General features: G+C 39.9%; 1 protein-coding gene across 3 annotated transcripts in view; it reads right to left on the bottom strand.

Moving 5' to 3' along the window:
- Positions 1-18,611, bottom strand: part of IGF1R (insulin like growth factor 1 receptor) — a 196,306-nt gene that overhangs the window by 146,564 nt on the left and 31,131 nt on the right. For all 3 annotated transcript variants that reach the window (XM_063345371.1, XM_063345372.1, XM_063345370.1), the window contains one exon: positions 14,432-14,977. In XM_063345371.1, the coding sequence (XP_063201441.1) occupies positions 14,432-14,977 (546 nt within the window). The remainder of the gene's footprint in view (positions 1-14,431; positions 14,978-18,611) is intronic.

Raw genomic sequence — 18,611 nt, forward strand, 5'->3', positions numbered from 1 at the left:
TTCACACCATGAGACATTGTTTACACTTGGCAAAATCCTCTGGCCTAGATTTTCAAATAGGACTACTGGTTTCAGGCACCTTACATTTAAGCTGTACACCACCCATCAGAGCACTGTAGACAAGAACAGTTCTTAAGATAAATAAAATTAATTAGAGTATCTCACTGAAAACCCCAAACTTCACCACTTTTTTAATCAACATATCCAGAAAGAGCTGAGCCCCTCTCCCACGAAATGTTCATAACGCACATAAATCACAAAAATGAGAACCCAAATATTACGTTACAGTATAACCCCACTACTTCATATGAGAAAAAAAAAAAAAAGCCCACACTGATGACACAGGGAGCAGGAAACAAGATTAGAAATCAGTGGCAAAGCTGCAGGACAGTTCTGTCAACGACAGAAAGCTGACATATATGAAAATCTTTCCTATATATTGGCAAATGCCTTTTATTTTATCAGTCTTGTCCTAGGATGGAGGAAGATGCAACATGATGCATTAATGGAGAAATACTTAGCATTAATTTAGAAGCCCTAGTTTGCAAACTGGTTTTGGCAGAATGTCCAGAGAGTAAGAACATGACAGGAGCAAGAGATGCTTCCACAACGAAAGTTCCCTTGACGAGGACAGACCTCTACAAACTCATCTCAGTCTATGCTTTACCTGAAGCCCCTGGTAAGTGCATCACTGTGACACAAGCTGCCAAGTAGTTTGTCCACCCAAGGCACAGCCCAAAATAGCTGCAGAAAGGGATGTAAAAAAAGGCTTGTATATAGTAATACAAAAGACAACTTCTTTGTCATTTCAGTTGGGCAGCAGTCCACAGAGGCAACCTTTCTGCAGATGGCTTGCACTCTTTGTGTTTCATCAATATCTGCAAAAGCCTTTCACATCAGCTAACCAGAGATCAGCACTTCCTTCATTTTGACAGGAAGCAACAAGTTTGCCAGTGATGTATCACTAAAGTTATCCAACACTACAGAATTCAAAGTTTTCATACAATTACTGTTCTCTGGAAGCTTTCTAGAGCTCCAATTCACAAAATAGTGCTGAAGATAAATCAAACAGCCCTCTATAATGCATGCTACAGAGCAGACCCTCTGGCCCAGAATATTTTTCTCTACAATTACTATTTCCTTGCTTGCTCCTATACAATAGGTAGAGAGAAAACAGACTAAAACATGTCAATAGATGTCTTCCAAAGGAAATGCATGTAGAACAGACCCTCAGGAATACTTTCCTCACCTGGAGACACGACTGCTACAGATGTAAGATTCATTCAAGTCTAAATAATGTTTTATCTGGAAGTCATTTTGAGAAGCAAATCCCTCATATAATTAAGGCAGCTTGGCTCAGGAAACACAGAGGCAAAGTCAAACAAACAAGTTTGCAATCACCGTCTAACCTGTATCCATTACTTGCATTCAGAATAGAACGGCTTGCTAAACCAGAGTGCCTGGTCCCTGTTTAACTGGTTCATCACTTGCCTCTGGGTGTCCCATTAGCTCTCACATCTGCAGCAGCACAAACACTGTGTTTTTATTATTTCTGCTAATCTTATTTTCCACATATTACATACAACAGTATAAAGTGCTCATTACTGCAGCATATAGGCAGGTTAAACCACACCTGCTTCACAAGAATAGAAAAAAACCTACTAGCACAACAAAGCACTTAACAAGAAAAATCAAACCTGCTTTACCTAATTTTACTCAAGAACACATTACTATAATCACATCTGTAGACTCTTCCTCTATTGGCTACTGCAACCACCACACTTCTTCACTTATCATATCCTATAAAGCTATTGTTTGCAGACTGTCTTTCCAACAGTACCATGACGAGATCTACCTTCTGTACTCTCTCCTCTAGGTAACACAGTTCAAGGTCTCTCTCCAGATACTTCAAATGTTTCATGGCCATGGCCCAAGCTACCGGAGAGATTACCTCTCACTGCTGCGACTGCAACCTCCCACAGATGCTACATTTCACTAGACAGTCACTGGGAACCAGAAGAGAAAAAAAAAAAAAATATATATATATATATATCAGAAGCATAGAAAGCAGAACCTTCATGTAAACTGACTCCATAAAGTAAAATGACCAAAGACCTCATGACTTCCAAACTAATGTAGAAACATATTCCTTTGACTCCAGCTCTCCTGCAATTACTTTTTCATCCACAAGACACACCCACTCACCCACACAAACCAAAACAAGCCCAACACAAACCCTATAAATTTAATCAAGGAAGGAAGAGCAAGTATGAGATGTTTATTTCTATTTTTAAATACTTGGGAGGTGCCTCAGTGCTCCCTGCCTAGATAGATAACTAAGTAGGTGCTCCAGAACAGTGAGATCCACTGCACGATCTGGCACATCCAAACAGCAAAACATCAGAGCAGCTCAAAAGGCTATTAAAGAAAAGCTTTTGAAATAATTGTTTCCTCTAAGCCAGGACAGACAGTAACTTGGGGTGTTGTTGCAGAAAAATACATACATATATATATACACACACTCAAGCACACCAAAATGCTCTAAGCAGCACTATGGTTTACAGAGAACAAGACAGTCTCATTCTTGTTCCCACAGTTCGTTTCTGCCTCAAGCAAAGTTGGTTGCCACTCTGGTTGCTCTCTCCCTCACCCAAATGGTTTGCATAGCAGATTCGCTGAAACATCAAGTTTTAGCCATGCCCTAATCCTGCTGACTTTTCTCGCAAAACTGCTGGAAAGGAATTCCTCCTGGCAGCTGCAGTGCCTCTGCTCATTAGTTTACCAAGCAGCAGCAGAATGGAATAGACAGGCACATCATTTCTGTACTGCTGCAGAGAACAGCGATAAGGAGCAACCAGGCAAAGGGAACGCTCCCAGGTTCACAAAGGTGTATCGGAAGGGGAGGACAGAAAAGGCAGAGGTTTTAAAAGGAAGACGGGAGCACAGCTTGTGAGAACCCAGGCAAGTTACTGCCACACTTGCTGCTGCTGCTGGGATAACAAGCAAGGAGGGAACTCTCCTTTTCCTTCAGCCTTTACTAGTACGATTTGGGGGTGGGGATGTTTTAGGGTTGTTTGGTTTTTGTTTGGTTTTTGGGGGTTTTTTTGTTGGGTTTTTTTTTTTAACTCCTGCTTCAAGGCATTGCGATTAACTAGGCATGGCACAGAGTTATTCACACCAACTCCAGTGTCTCCTGGATACTAGAAGAATGAGTAGGATAACACCGCAAAATAGCTGTCCACTTGCTCATGACATTCTTTGTCCAGACAGCACCCTCCCGTACAGGTCAGATCATGCAGCCCACTAAGCAGATACAGAAAAGCAAACATTTTACTTCTTGCTATGCAATTTCATTGAAGTAACCCTATTACAGATATTGTGTATTAAGCATGGTTAATGTAAACAAAGTACATCTCTTGAAGGATCTGCACAGAGCTTTGCACAGTTTATGGTGACTGGTAAGCCCCACGTCGTTCAATACTACTTCCTCCTCCTCCCTCATCCCGGGCCAGCTACCATTTTAATAAATATTTAATAAGTAGACAAGAAAAGCTTCACAGCTTGAAGTTTTAGGGTACTACATGTATGGTGTTGAATTTATCCAACCGGGAAGCATATGGACACTGCATCCAGAGCCCTAACAGTCCACCACAGATACAGCACACAAATCCCAGTACGATTAAAACAGTGCCATGCTACAGCAACGCCAGTTCACAGAGAAAAATGTTTCTTTTAAACCAGGCAGCCCAGTTCTCAAGTCACAAGAAGCTAGAGGCTGGGACCTGCAATTGCCACAGATTTCAGTGGCCTACAACTTTCACCAGGCAGCGCCATACTGAAAGATTTCCACTGCATTCCCGACTCCAAAAATGCCGCCTCACTCTCTCTTACCACATATTTCACTTTTCTCCTAAAAAGATAATTTGCCATGTGCAGATAATTCTAACCATACCAAGAAGCTTCCTAAGGGTAGAAAAGAATAAAGTCTTTGCCTAGAAAGAATATGAATTTTTCTAATTGTAAGATATATTCCAATGACTTATATTCTCCTGTAAACAACTTGATCCTAAATCAGCCCTTGAATTTAACGTAGTCTACAGCTGGTTTGCTGGAAGCTGTATTTGTTTTCCCTGCCACCCCTCTCTATTCATTTCCTGGAGCAAAGTATTACTATTATTTTAATTTCTCTTCTGCTGAAGAGAAATGGATGCACACAAACAACTGCAGTGAGCAGAAGAGGAAGAATGCTTCACCTCTGAATTAAGGATTTGCATACTGGGTTTTATCTGTAACACCCACTGCAGTATTTTATCCCAGACTCTCAGATCACAAAAGGCAGAGCAGACAGTGACTCACTGCAATTTCAGTTCTGCATGTAGTGTTTCACGTGGACCAGTCAATTCTGATTCTGCCAAACAGCCTTCATCAAGCACTTAAAAAGTAAAGCATCTTCTCTAAGAGAGAGTTCCTATTCACGTGCTGCCTTCATGAGGAAAGCTCCAGAGGTGGAAGGGAATTTAGTCAATGTTTCCCCTTTGTGTTGTAATGATTTAAGATTCAATTAATACTACATAGGGAGGCACTAATTCTGAAACACCTGCCTTAGTGATAACCAGATTAAGACCTCCAAACTTGCTCCACTCCAAACAGCAACAGCCTGCCAAATGACAGCAGTTGTCAATATCGACCAACTGGAGGCCGTGTTTTCTGTTAAATCCTAGACCACTCTTTTAAAGAGGATTCCCCACAAAACAGGAAGGGGAAAAAAAAAATTTAAAAAATAGTCACTTGACAGCTCTGAATTCATTTAGCCAGAAGTCGCAGCTCCTCCTCTGCACTCTTTGAAGGCTGGAGACTGGCAACACTCCTATCAGATGCTTTCAAATCCCTTAAAGGGAAGAGATAAAACCAAATAAAGGGTAACACCACCCACAGAGACTGAGCTACGTGTCTCTCTAATCAATACACTGTGCACACTAGAGAGAGCAGCTTGAAGATAGATTTTTGGGGAGAAAGGCTGGGCAGGGTGGGGGAAAAACGAGCTGAGCAGCAGCTGGTTTCATTGTGAGAAGAGCCAATAGGTTTGGCCTTGGTTTGCTGTTTTTGTTTCCACCCCTAAAAAACAGGGGTTTCTTTGCATTACTCTGGATAGCATGAAGCTTCCCAGACAAACACAAAGTGCCTCAGAATTAAGACCATGCTTGTCTGAAATCTATAGAGAAATCTTTAGACCGGTGTGCCAGCCCAGTGATTAACAAAGCAGAAGACCTTCCTGCCTTTTTAATGACACAAAAAGTATTTCAACCACATAACAAGGAGCTGGTTGTTTTGGTTTGGGTTAGTGTTTTTGGGTTTTTTTTTGTTTGGTTGGTTTTTTTTCTTTTTTTCTTTACCTTTACACCCCTTCATCACATCCACATATCGTGACCTATTCGAACCACACTTAAAAGCTCAATCTGAGTGCTCAGTGATACATAACTTCCATTTTAGTGAAACAATCCATCTGCTCCATGTGACTCAGAGCCTGCTTTAAGAATGCAATACTGTTTAGGCCAACGGTTGCACCGCACAAAGTGTTTTGTTCACATGCATTCCTTTGGGATGACAGAGCCTATCCACGCCGTAACGGTTGGGGCCTGTGGTTTTTTTCCCCTCATCCGCTGAATGCTGCAGTGACTAAGCTGACAAAAATTCCTAGCCAATTATAAACCCACTTAAAGAGACAGGCAATCCCCCTGCAACCTTCTCTTGCCATCCTATACGGGAAGTTTCTATACATAGAAAAACATCTCCTCCTCCTCCCAAGGCCTGCATTGATATAAAAGATTTTCTCTGCGCGCTTAACACTTCGAACATGCTTCCTATATGGCATCATTTCCCAAAACTACAAGCTTTACATCCATCACACATCAACCCGGGGGGGGGGGGGGGGGGGGGCGGCAAAGAGGAGAAACAGGCCCCTCAATTGAGTTATGCTAGTAAAAAGTTAGAGAAGCCATTAATGGAGGGACAATGAGTATGCTGGGAAGAGATGAGTCTCAACAGCTATTAGAGCACTGTTTATTAAGAAGGGAACAATTAAGCAGCTATCAAGCCAATATGTTGCAACAAAGAAAAAACACATCAGAAAGGTCACACTGTGTACAAACTAGAAGTTTGATCCACCTAAGAGCGTAATCTGAACTTTAACTAGCAAAAACGAGAACTCTGAGTTGTCTCTCGAGTCCTTCTGAACATGCAAATCATAACCAAATTCCAAAAAACATCAGCTTTTCCAAGAGGGATCCTCAATTCATATGCTGAATTCATTCTCGCCTACATCGTCAAGGGCTACACAAATGCATTTAATACTTTGCCAGGGCATACAGAACTACACTTTGGGCAGGTAACTGCAAGTTCACTTTGCCCAGCAAGAAACAGTAAACAAAAAAAATTAATAATTGAGAGACTGGCATACGGTTTCTAGCTTTAGAAAAACAGGTTATGGGCACCTCAAACCCTTACCATTTTATGGTGGGCAAACTACTTGCTAAATCATTTTTAGTGCTCGTCTGATAGCACATGCACATTCCATTCCAAACGCTGAAAACTTTGCTGGGGAGGGGAAGAGGCAGTCGACAACTGAACCAGGCTGAGTTCACCTCGGAAGAAAAAGGCAATTCAACAATCTGTATTAACATACTATTATCCTAGCATCTTTTTATTATAAGTTAATTCTCAGAGTCATAAACAGACTTGAGAAGGAAATCACACTATTAGTGGGAAGGAAGGCTAAACAAAGGCTGTTTCATCACTGTTTAACACTGAAAAACTTGTTTGCCACATGAAAACAATTTATGAAAATGCTTAAGGACAATTCATTCCAACATTCATGTCTGTTTGGGGAAGGAAAAAAGGAAAATGGCACCTACTATTCAAAATTTTAGAGGGCATGATTCCCATCCAGGGTTGAACCTAAGTTTTACCTTTACTGCTAAAAAAAGCAGGCTGGCAAGTTCAGTGAGTTTGCTCACATACCCACCTCCAAATCTCCTTCAGCCCACTGCACACAAATTCAATCACAGATCAGTCATCACGAAAGACATATTTCTATACATTCCATGAAAACAGACAGTTGGATGGAGGACAGATCTTTTCAGGGCCCCCACCAAGATAAAACGACTGGTTCAAGTTCACCCCTTGTTAAGACATCCACACAAGCATTAACTGTCAAAACAGAAATAAAAAACAAAACAAACAAAAAAAACCCACCCAAAAAAAAAACCTCAAACCTTGCAACTCACTACAAGACGGACTCTTTGCATGGTTAAGAGCCTCAACAGAGAATGTGGAAAATGCTAAGCCAAGCTGAGTTTGCCTTGTCCCTGCAACATTTGCAAGAACACAGCAAAAATACAGCTTTCTTCTGCTTTTACACTTGACATTTCTCTGACATTTTCCCTATAATGCTGCTAGCTTTTCCCAGCTCCCAGTTGTTTTGCAAATTCATCATCAAATTAAAGTCTTACATTACATGTAAGTAACTATCCAATATAAATGTCTAATCTATTAACAAACATTTATCTAACATACATCAATGGGGCCTGGAAGTCCATGTTAAGCAGGTTACTCAAAGATTTGGTTCAAGTTTAGATGCATATTTGATTTCATAGTGGTACTGCTGCACAGAAAGGTAAAACAAAAAGTAATTCACTAAACAATGCATCATCCTGAATCTCCTCTAGGATGAAAGCAAGTCGCTAAGAACAGCAAGTGATGCAAGTAAAGCCAAAAGCATTCTGTCTGCAGTCCTACCTAGCACCAGATTACCAAATTTCTGAAACACCACTAACATATAGTACCATTGAAAGTACCTTCAGTATGTTACTGGGGTTTTAAAGTACTTTTTTTTTTTTTTAAAGTTTGAAATAAATAAGCAACATCTTAGAAACTCACTGAATGTGATTGCAGACATCATCTTCCTGTCCCCTTCTGCTCCACAGCCTCATGCCCCTCGGGCTACAAAGCCTATTCCCTTCTCTTGTTAGCCTCCATATAACGAGAGGTTAGACAAGGACTTTTTTTCAAGCACTACAAATTAAAAGATTGCACACTGTTTGTGTGACAATCTAGTGATGCTTCTGTATCTTCTTGTAAGAAGGACTGGTATTATTGTTCTTCCCTACCCTTTACCACACAGCATCAGAGAAACTCAATCCATAAAACCAGGGAATGACTATTTCCTATAAGTGATCTCCAATTAAATTTTTATAGTTGTTTTTCTGACAGTGAAGAAATTACTTGGCATGAGACAATTCAAGTAAATCCATATTGTTGCAGCAATAAAGATTACTCAGGATTTCAAAGTCTCAAGAGGCAAATATCTGAAGCCATGGAAAACAGGCAGTGTGGATCCAGAAGGGCTTTCTGTCCAGCCAGGTTTCAATCATAGCACGCTCTTGTTTAATTGCAAGTATAAGATGTATTTACATAAAGCACAAAAAACTCTGCCTCCACTTCCTAGCCTGAGCAAGGTTGTTGGGGTTAACTTTAGCACTGCTAATCCTCATTTCTCTTAAATCAAAATGTCTCTATGCAAAACAGAGCTTATATTACTCCGAATAAATCAGCATATACATTTAACCACCCTGACTATCACTTGCAAGGTATTCTACTTACACTGAAATCAGGGCAACATTTACTGCATCACTCCACAGTGCCTGGATTACCCCTCCCCATTATCAGGAACAATAGCAAAAGAAATAAGTTTCTCCAATAGTACGCATGGTCACTAGAACATGGCTACACATCACCTGGTGAATATAAATACACGTCTGGACTGACAAATATAAAGCAAGTTGAAGAAGCAAGCGTAAAATACGGTGTTTTGTAAGGAGAAAAGTGTGTAACGTGTATGTACATGTGAGTAGAAAAGACACTAGGTATTTTCAAAAAACCTAAGAACACTTCTAACTTTTTTTTTTATTCTTTATTCCAAAAAGCAGGGAAAGGGTCTATATTTTTTAAAGGATTTTTAAAAGTGTTTTTGTTTTTTTTAAATCCATAGCAAGGTGTCATGATGGACCAGTTAATTGCATCAAGGCTTTTTAATACCGGAAAACAAAACTCCAAAATTTGAAGTCCTCTCAAAGGCACTACACATCTTTCTGCCACAAGAAACTAGGAAGCCAAGACAAGTATTCAACGTTAGCACCTATTTTTTGGCTACTAGTGCAGGCTGCAAGATTCAAGATATTCTTCCCAGGTTATGGCAGTTTGCAACAAAACAAAGAAAAACAGCAAGTATACATTTGCTTAATTTTAGCCATTTTCTCAGAATATAAACCACTGCTACAGTAATTAACTGCAGATTGGCCTAAACTGCTCTGCGGCCGTTCAAGCTTACCAATTAAATATGCTCTCACAGCCATAATAAAAATTCTGGGAAACCTCTGGCTGAAGAACAGGCTTCTCAGGAGGGGAGTGAAAGTCAGAAAAAAAAACTTCATTCAGAATGAAAACACTAACAAAATTTTTTTTAACATGCTCCAGATTTTTCTAACTCAGTGACACCAACTGTGTCTTTTACAATTTATTTTTTTTCTGTCTACCCTTCTGTTTATTCCTTTCAGAAGACATTCATTTGCTGGAGAGTTTTCATACCAATCAAATGGACAAAGAACCTGTCTGTTTCAAAATAAATTCAGGTTTATACGATACTTTTTTTTTTAACCCAACAAAAGTAGGATTGGCATTATACAGACTAGCTTCACTTAACATTATACCACATAAAATTTGCTTGTTAAAAGAGTAAAACTTTTAAAGCATGTTGTCCTCTGCTGATATACACTATTTTTGCTATATTTCAGGGTTTAAGAAAAAACACAAAAAACCTTAAATGAAGCAGCAAACAGAGAAAAGCATGCAGATGTAATTTAAAGCAAATTAAGCACAATTTGATTCGGCATCTCCGGCTCCCAACTTCTTTCTCTCTCTTCATGTCTACATAGTTCATGTATAGACACGGGAATATAGCAAACACTCCTCAGAGAGGGGAAATAAGACGGGGGAAAAAAATAAAAAAAATCCTAGCACATGGTTTTCTCCACTACTCTGCTGAATCAACAGGGAGCAGATTCCCAGATGGCGTACACTGGTAAGTACCGCACAAGTCAATGAAGCTATGTCAAACGATACCACTCAACTGCATTATCTTTTGAGCTCCATGTAAACAAACAGGAGCAGATTCCGAATATTTGTGAGAATACATCATGTTACTGTCTCCATATGTTTAAACATTTTAGTAGAAGGTACATATGGACCACTCTTCCCACTCACTGTCATTCTCTCCCTCCTGTTCCTCATTCCCCGCATACACCATATCTTTTCAGGCCACTGTCAAACCAATTCAAAAAGGAATAAGGATACATTTTCATTAAAAACATTTTGTGCTTAGCTGCCATCTGCTTCTTTATCAGCCTCCAAATCCCACATGCCTTTTCCATGGTCTGGAGTTTCACACATTCGGAAGCTGAAAGTTTTCTTCTGTTGTATTGTGAAGTGCAGTCTACGTGAGCTATTGTTTTTCATGTCAAATTCGCCTCTTCGGAAACAAGTGCTTAATGCTTATGGCCCTAATCCATGTTCCCTCTACAATGCCAATTTAAACGTACTTTTTTTTTATGCTAGTGGCAAATCTAATCTTAAAGGTCCCTCATGCACTGCAGATACCCCCACCTGCACTGTTTTTACGGGAAGCGTGGCTATTTCACCCCCTTTGCACAGCACTATCATCTGCGCTCTCACAAACGGAGAACCCAGACTTCCAGACTGTGCTCTTGTCCTTTCACACAGAAGCTGCAGTTGAAGCCATTACCCCTTCAGAGCAAGTATTAACAGGCTGTCCTCCCCATAATAAGACCCCTAGTCTTTCTTTATTCTGAGTAGGAAAGGAAGGGTTTCAGCTAATACTTGACAGAGAGCATCTCCAACTTAACTGGGGGGGGGGTATGGAAAGCAGACAAGTAATTAAGATGAAGTTAAAGAGAAATTAAAAAAACAACCCATACACCATAGATCTTATATATGGATCACTGGCAGTTTTGCTATTTCTTTCCCACATAACAGTTTGGCTAGTTCATTTCTTGTGACCCCAGCAAAAGCAAAAGCGTCTTAAGAAGCGTTAGCTGGACTTGTTCAAAAAACAACACCGAGGTTATGGTAGACAAAGGATCCTGAACTTCCAGGCAGGCTTTCCAGGTTGTAATTTACATTTGGTTTCTGCAGGCTTACAAAGCTAAGGCAGCAGACCTCAAAACTTAGTCATCAGCAGAAGGAATACAGAAAACAATGAAAGTTTTCTTTACAGTAGACCAATGGACAGGCAAAGCAAGCGTGTCAAGAGACTAGTCTTTCAAGGGGTACAGCAGTTCTCACATCAATCACTGATTAAGATGCAGGTAGCTTCCACAGACATTTCCAGCAGTCACAACTGCTGAAAGAAAAACAAAAGGCCATAATCTTATTTGTATGTCTGGACGCTCAGTTTTTATCATCTTTTCCATCTCTACCTGTGCCCCAAAGCACAACCACTGATGCAAACAGCTCCAGTACTCTCCTTTTATCTTGAGGGATTCTTCTATGTGGACCTGCAACCCAAGTACAGCTGGCATTTGAGATGCCAAAAGAAAAGTAGGTGCAAGTCAGAGAGATGACAGCATGCCAAACCTAACATAGCATGCCACGGCTCCAAAGCGAGCAAACGAGTAAGGCTGCTGCCTCAGGGCACTCGAAGGAAAAGGAATGTATACTCCACAGAAACCAGGGCAACAAAACTGGCAGAGAAGCCACTGACGCTTTACGCTGAACTTTAGAAAAAAAGTTTTTTTGAAAGTTATAGCTTCCTTGTAGCTTGTCCTACTATAGAAATGTCCATGGATTATTCTAAGTCAAACACAGCACATCCTTCCCTCTCTCCTCCCTCCACCCTCAACATTGTTCCTGCACAAGTTATATTGAAGGAAGCAAGGGGTTCTTCCTTTGTTTGTGAGCAAGAAAAAGGAGGAAAAAAAACAACTTCCACTCAACAGCAAAACTAAACAGAAGCCAGGCTACTTAAAGTACTAAGTGTTCCCACACAACATTTACCCACCAACTTGAGATCTTTCAGCATAAAACCTAAACAAGGACAAAAGAGATTTAATATACACTCCTCCACAGATCCAGAGCGAAGAAAACAAAAACGCATAAAGGAACCCTGAGTGATAGGCAGCACTTTCAGTTTAACGTTACTGTGACGCACAAGGAGAATGTCAGGGTTAAATTAGATACTACACTAGAAAAATAGTCCCTGGAAAATAACGCAGGTCTCGTATCTCTACTGGTAGGAAAATGCAGATTTAAACACTCAGTAACTTAAAAGTCCTTGCTTCTATTCTTTTTCATGTCTTGTGCAATTTTGTACTGCAACAGTCCTCTCGAGATCAGGAGTTCATTGCCAAAGCATCCAAGCAATCTAGCAGGATAGACAAAAAGCTTCCTTTTGAACAACTGCACATTTATACCTCCCTTGTTTTTCCTCAGAATGGGAGTACTTTTGAGTTTGTTATTTTATGTAGATGAATGGCTGGCAAATTTAAAGTCTTGTTCCTTGAAGCCGGTGGCTTATCACAAACAACAGATTAAACAGGTCCAACTTTCTCACTCCTTTTATTGATTAGAACTTGATCACTTCTTTATACACTCTGCATCCTAAAATAATCTAAACCTACACTGGTTTTCCACAGTGCAATGCTCTTAACAAGCCTTTCAAGACACTTTTCCAATACTTGCTTTCTTCTTCACTATCTCCCACGAAAGGAAGATGAAAGCATATAGCAGAAGAAAAACATTACCTACACCCTTGCCTTGAAAGTGCTGCCATCACAGTATAACTATGACCTCATCTTATTTAAAGAGATATTTTCTCACTTTGTGATCCAAATTATTTTAATATTCTGCTAGAAGCCAACAAGCTTTTCTGGCACGTTACTTTTGTCTACTCCAAATAGCCAGAGCACACAACAGAAAGTAAGTAAGTTGTTGTATCTCATTAAATACATTCTAGTTACATTCATTCAAACCACTAAAGGCAATGAGGTTGCACAGGAATCATCTAAGTCACCCTCTGTAGACAACAGAGTTACACTCTTTTAACGAAGAGATAAATTTGGCCTGCAGAAGCATAACGACTCATAGCAACACATAATAAGAAATCAATGCAGCTCACCTCCCTTACCTTGGACAAATCACGAAGTTTCCCAGTAACAAGCTGAGGGGTTTTCTTTTCTTTGTTTAAAAACAAACCTCATTTCCTGTGAGAAGTATTGATAAAAGCACAGCCCCACAAATGCCTTTTTTTTTTCAGAGATATTTTTGGCATGTGCTGACTGAAACTGCCCTACAAGGTACTTTAATTTCAGTTCTAATTGAACATGATGACTCCACAACCAGGTGATGAGCCACTTTAGAAAAAACAGTCTCCCCAAATGAAGGTAACCTGAATATAGCCCTGTTCCTGTTTTCTCTCACACTGTGGTGCTTCCTATCATTATACCAGCTTTGATCAAGACTGCAAGTGGAATTTAGGAACTGTTCCTCCCAGTGACGACTGCTTGTAATTAAGCCCTACTGATACTGCAGGGCTCAGCTTTCGTAAAGTTACAGGATGAACTCAAAAAGCCTGCCATGTAATCATGTTATTTGAGTAAACTATGTATTTGTTTACTCTATTTTTAAAAAGTGAGAAGAGATCAGGTTTTGTTTTTGCTAATACTTGCTATCAGAAAGACATAAACCCCGTCATGGCAGATAAGAACAAAACAGGCAAGGATAATTTCACTGAGAGTCAAGATATCCATTGACTCTTTGACACTACAGACTGTACTGCACAAACTGATTTCAGTAAAAAAGTTCTTACGTACAGAATTTATCATTACAGGAATTTCTGAAGGTGCATGCCAAGAGAAGCAAACAACAAAGTAAATCCAGTTAACAGCTTCAGTACAGCAATGACTCTGGCACACATGTAATGTCACTTCAGCAAGGAGGAGATAGTATTCGACAGCCGCCTCCCGACACAGTCCTCAAGGGAGGTAAAACTGGTTCCAGCGTTGCTATAATGACTTTAGTTCTAGACTTACTCTGCATCTTTTCCATAGGGAAGTAACACAGAAAGTTTGTGGGGTTCTGTTGTGTTGCTGTTGGTTTTGGTTTAGTGATTTTTTTTTTTTTTTTAATCAAGTGAGACGTTCCTTTACTGGTTAGGGAGAAATCTATTCTGGATAACTTGTTATCTGGACTATACACAACTAGAATAAAGTTTAAATTGCTAAAGAACTTAAAATAAAACCACAAAACTAAATCTTTACTTCAGAAAGAGGTAACGAAAACACACTATCTACACAAATCTTACTTTTCTGGCAGTGGTTGGTGGTCCAGCAGCGGTAGTTGTACTCATTGTTAATAGATGTCTTCTCGCACAATGGCTTCTCTTCCATTGTTCCTGGACACAAGTCCCCACATTCCTTTGGAGGTTTATTCCCAACAATGTAGTTATTGGACACTGCATCTAGGATGAGAGACCAGTCCACCGTGGAGAGGTAACACAGGTCAGAGTTCTTCTCAATCCGTATGGCCCCGCGGGTTATGTTCCTCAAATTGTGAAGCCCAATCTCTTTAAGATTTGTCATTTCAAAGATAACCAAGGCATAGTTGTAGAAGAGGTTCCTCCCACGAATGACTGTAAGGTTGGGGAAGAGGTCACTGAGGCTTTCCAAGCCTGCCACACGGAACAGCAGCAAATAGTCAGTTATGACAGTGAGCTTTGGGAAGCGGAAGTTGCGGTAATCCTCTGCTTTAGAGATGAGCAGAATTTGAAGGAAACCCTCAATTACCGTACAGTTCTCCAGGCGTTTCAGCTCATGGATATCATTGCGAATGTCAACATTTGGCCCGCAAACTGAAAATGTAAAAGGAGAAAGGAAAGTTAGTAAATAAGGCGCTTTTAAGCCTTTTGAAATCAGAATGCAAGTAGGATATTCTGACAGCCATAAGATTTTTAACTTTTTAATTAGGTTGCAATGTTAAAATAAAGAATGAGTATTTGATTAACACCCACATTGAATATTCATCTCATTTACCCTACCACTGTAAACACTATCAGGACCAGCACAGAGATACAACCTATCTATATTCTTCAGCAGACAGAGAAATATTTTACTACTGCTGTTCAAAAGAGCTGCATTAGATTGAGGAACATAAAGGTAGAACCACAGAATAGTTTAGGTTGGAAAGGACCTTTAAAGGTCATCTAGTCCAACCCTTCTGAAATTAGCAGGGACATCTTCAACTAGATCAGGTTGCTCAAAGCCCTGTCCAACTTGACCTCAAATGTTTCCAAGGATGGTGCATTGACCACCTCTCCGGACAACCTGTGCCAGTGTTTCACCACCCTCATTGTAAAAAAATTCTTCCTTATATCTAGTCTAAATCTACCCTCCTTTAGTTTAAAACCGTTACCCCTTGTCCTGTCGCAACAGGCCCTGGTAAAAAGCTTGTCCCCATCTTTCTTATAAGCTCCCTTTCAGTATTGAAAGGCTACAGTAAGATGTCCCCAGAGCCTTCTCTTCTCCAGGCGGAACAACCCCAACTCTCTCAGCCTGTCCTCACAGAAGGGGTGTTCCACCCCTCTGACCATTTTTGTGGCCTCCTCTGGACCCATTCCAACAGGTCCATGTCTTTCCTGTGCTGAGGACTCCAGAGCTGGACGCAGAACTCCAGGTGGGGTCTCAAGAGAGTGGAGTAGAGGGGCAGAATAACATCCCTTGACCTGCTGGCCCACAGCAGGTCGAGTGACATGATTATGATCCCAGTAAGAAAGGCATAAACCAAATGCATTTGCGCACCCTGCTTCAAATTACATCATGACATGCGTGACCAGACCAGGGGTTCAGCCGCATGACTCCAAACAAGTCAGGTAACAGAGTGATCCACTGGTCACACGTTACTAATTTACTCCCCACCACCACCCAAGATACATGCACATAAAGGGCAACACTTCTCAGAAAATTACAACTTATTTCTCAAATCTCTCTTTCTTCCCAGGATCACAAGCCAAACTAGCCCTAATTCTTGAACACTTGTCTTGCAATAGATTAGCAACACCACAAAATCCATGGAAAGCTGGTCAGCACTTCCCGCGCTGTAACTGGGAAGAAACGTTAGTGCTTGAACTTGTAGCTAATGCACTGAATTCCTGTTTGCATGTTCCAGCGAACCAAGTTTCACTGATTTTGGCAGCAAGATACAAGAGAGTTCATTGAATTTTAAGAAACACAGGATAAATTTATTTACAAGAACACACAGCATCCCAGTGAAGAATTCCCCTTGAAAACAGAAGACTGAACTCAATACACTCTCAGGAAAACAATGACCAAAAGGATTATTCCCTAATAAATCTATGTATTAGGTCTTCCCATTTTAGACACATATCACCATAAAAATTTTACAGCAGCTTGGAGAAAAGTGTACTAATAATGTAATAATCACATATAGTCACATAAAATGCACTTTGATGTAAAAAAAAGAACTACAGTTCCTGGAAACCCTCAGAATTGGTCTCTTCTGTGGAAAACATGGAAAAAAGATTCTCCGGAATAGGCAGTAAGTTGCTTGTAAGCAAACAAAGTAAAATGCCAATTTATTTAAGCAAGCCAAAACTTAAACAAACCCCAAGCAATTCAATTTTGTGGAAAGGTTCTCTTTTTAGGCTTAATTATTTTAACAACATCTTTTCCTCAGACAAAGAAAAGGTCTAAACAAACACTGGAGCCAAAAAACTTAAATTCTAACCCAGACAAATTGTCCAGAGATTCAGAAATTGCGCTGACAATAGAAAGCAGTCCTTCCATCCCACAACACTTATCTAAGGCTAATAACTTCAGCTAACAAAGGATCCAGAACATGAGCATGCTAAAACCACAGCAACTCTAATATCCAACACGGACTTAAAGACTTTTAAGTTTTTTAAAAGACTAAAGGACTCTCTTATTAGAGGAACAACATAAAAAACAACAGGGCAAGATCTTTTTTAAGAAACAGATGTTTTCTACACAAACTATTACCTAATCTTCCTTCTTGTAAAGATCTGAGCTGAAAGCAGAGGCTATTAAAATGGGACTTCCTGCACTAGAAGCAGCTATGTGCAAGGAAGTTCATTCCCTAAACCGCTAAAAAAAAAAAAAAAAAAAAAAAAAGACCCACACAAAACAACAAAACCCCAAAACCAACTAAACACCAAAAAATAATGTACAAACAGTAACATTTGGCCATCACGACCAGTGAGACAGGAAATCCCCATTTTAGTATATACTGCTGCTTGGAATATGTGTCAAGGCTTTAACTTCAAGAAAATATTAGAAAAGGTGAATGGGTTGGCATTACCCAGCTTTAGAAGCCAGATGGGACAACTGGAATGTTAAAGAACTCCCAAGACAGTAGATCTGATAAGAGATGTACTGGTCAAGCATGGCAGAAGTGCAGGCTGCTCTCCCAAATCTGTAGGAAAGACAACCTCAACCCAGACTAACTTCCTTTAATAAGCTGTCTTGCTTTCAACTTCTGAAATTTTCTTCTGAAGCAACTATCCCTCCACCCACCCTCAAGAGACAGTGCCCTCTGCCCAAAGCACAGCCCAACAATAACATAAGCATATTTACACGTCGACTTTGGGCTTCTCTTTTTTTAAAAAAGGCAAGTTGGAACACACAGTGTTTTTTCCAATTAAACTGTTTTGGTTTCTGTCTCTACCTGCTGGCAGGACAAGGTGAAGAATACGATTCCTGTTGCGGCAAAGCAAAAGTAGCAAAATTTATTTTACTGCCATAAAATTTTAGAAAGCCTAACTGCTCCAAGCCCTTTACTTTGTTAAAGAAATAAAATTTGCACTTGCGCTGACATTTTGTAGGCAAGGTTCCAGAGTGATGGGTTTAAAAACAGCTGAGTTACAATACCCTAAAGAACAATTTGTAAGAGAAATGGCAGCAACTGTTAACTAAAGCATTATATATCAGTTCATGCGTCTATTCTGAGGCTGGGCTTTAAAAGTCGTATTGCTCTTAGCTTTATGTTTGTTTCAGCTTGAAAGTTACTTAATTTTAGATATTTAATGCTTTTATAAATCAATGAGATTTCTAGAACTTTATGGCAAAAGTATGCACTCACTTGCCTCAATTATGAAACATCATCCCCTTAATATGGAAACGGATAAAGTCCAGTGGGCTTAATGTTAGAAATTGATTACAGATGAGCATGCTGTTGACGTTTTTGGTTTAAGAACTCATTAGTTTATCTAGTGAGCTGTGTTTTGCAGAACTTCATGGATCTAATGAGAACTGCAGAGACCCAAACATGGAATAGGACAAACATCTTGGTCCATACTGACATTTGGAAAAAAACAGTTCCAATTAAAGAAGATGGAATTTTTCTTTTTTAAAAAGAGATGTTTCTTTTAAAAATTCACACTGTTCACAAAAGTTAATTACACCACAGCACATCACCATTTTCTCACGTTTTTCTCGCTGTCCTGAAAAGGA

The sequence above is a fragment of the Chroicocephalus ridibundus genome, chromosome 9 (genome assembly GCF_963924245.1).
Source record: "Chroicocephalus ridibundus chromosome 9, bChrRid1.1, whole genome shotgun sequence".
Taxonomy (NCBI): domain Eukaryota; kingdom Metazoa; phylum Chordata; class Aves; order Charadriiformes; family Laridae; genus Chroicocephalus; species Chroicocephalus ridibundus.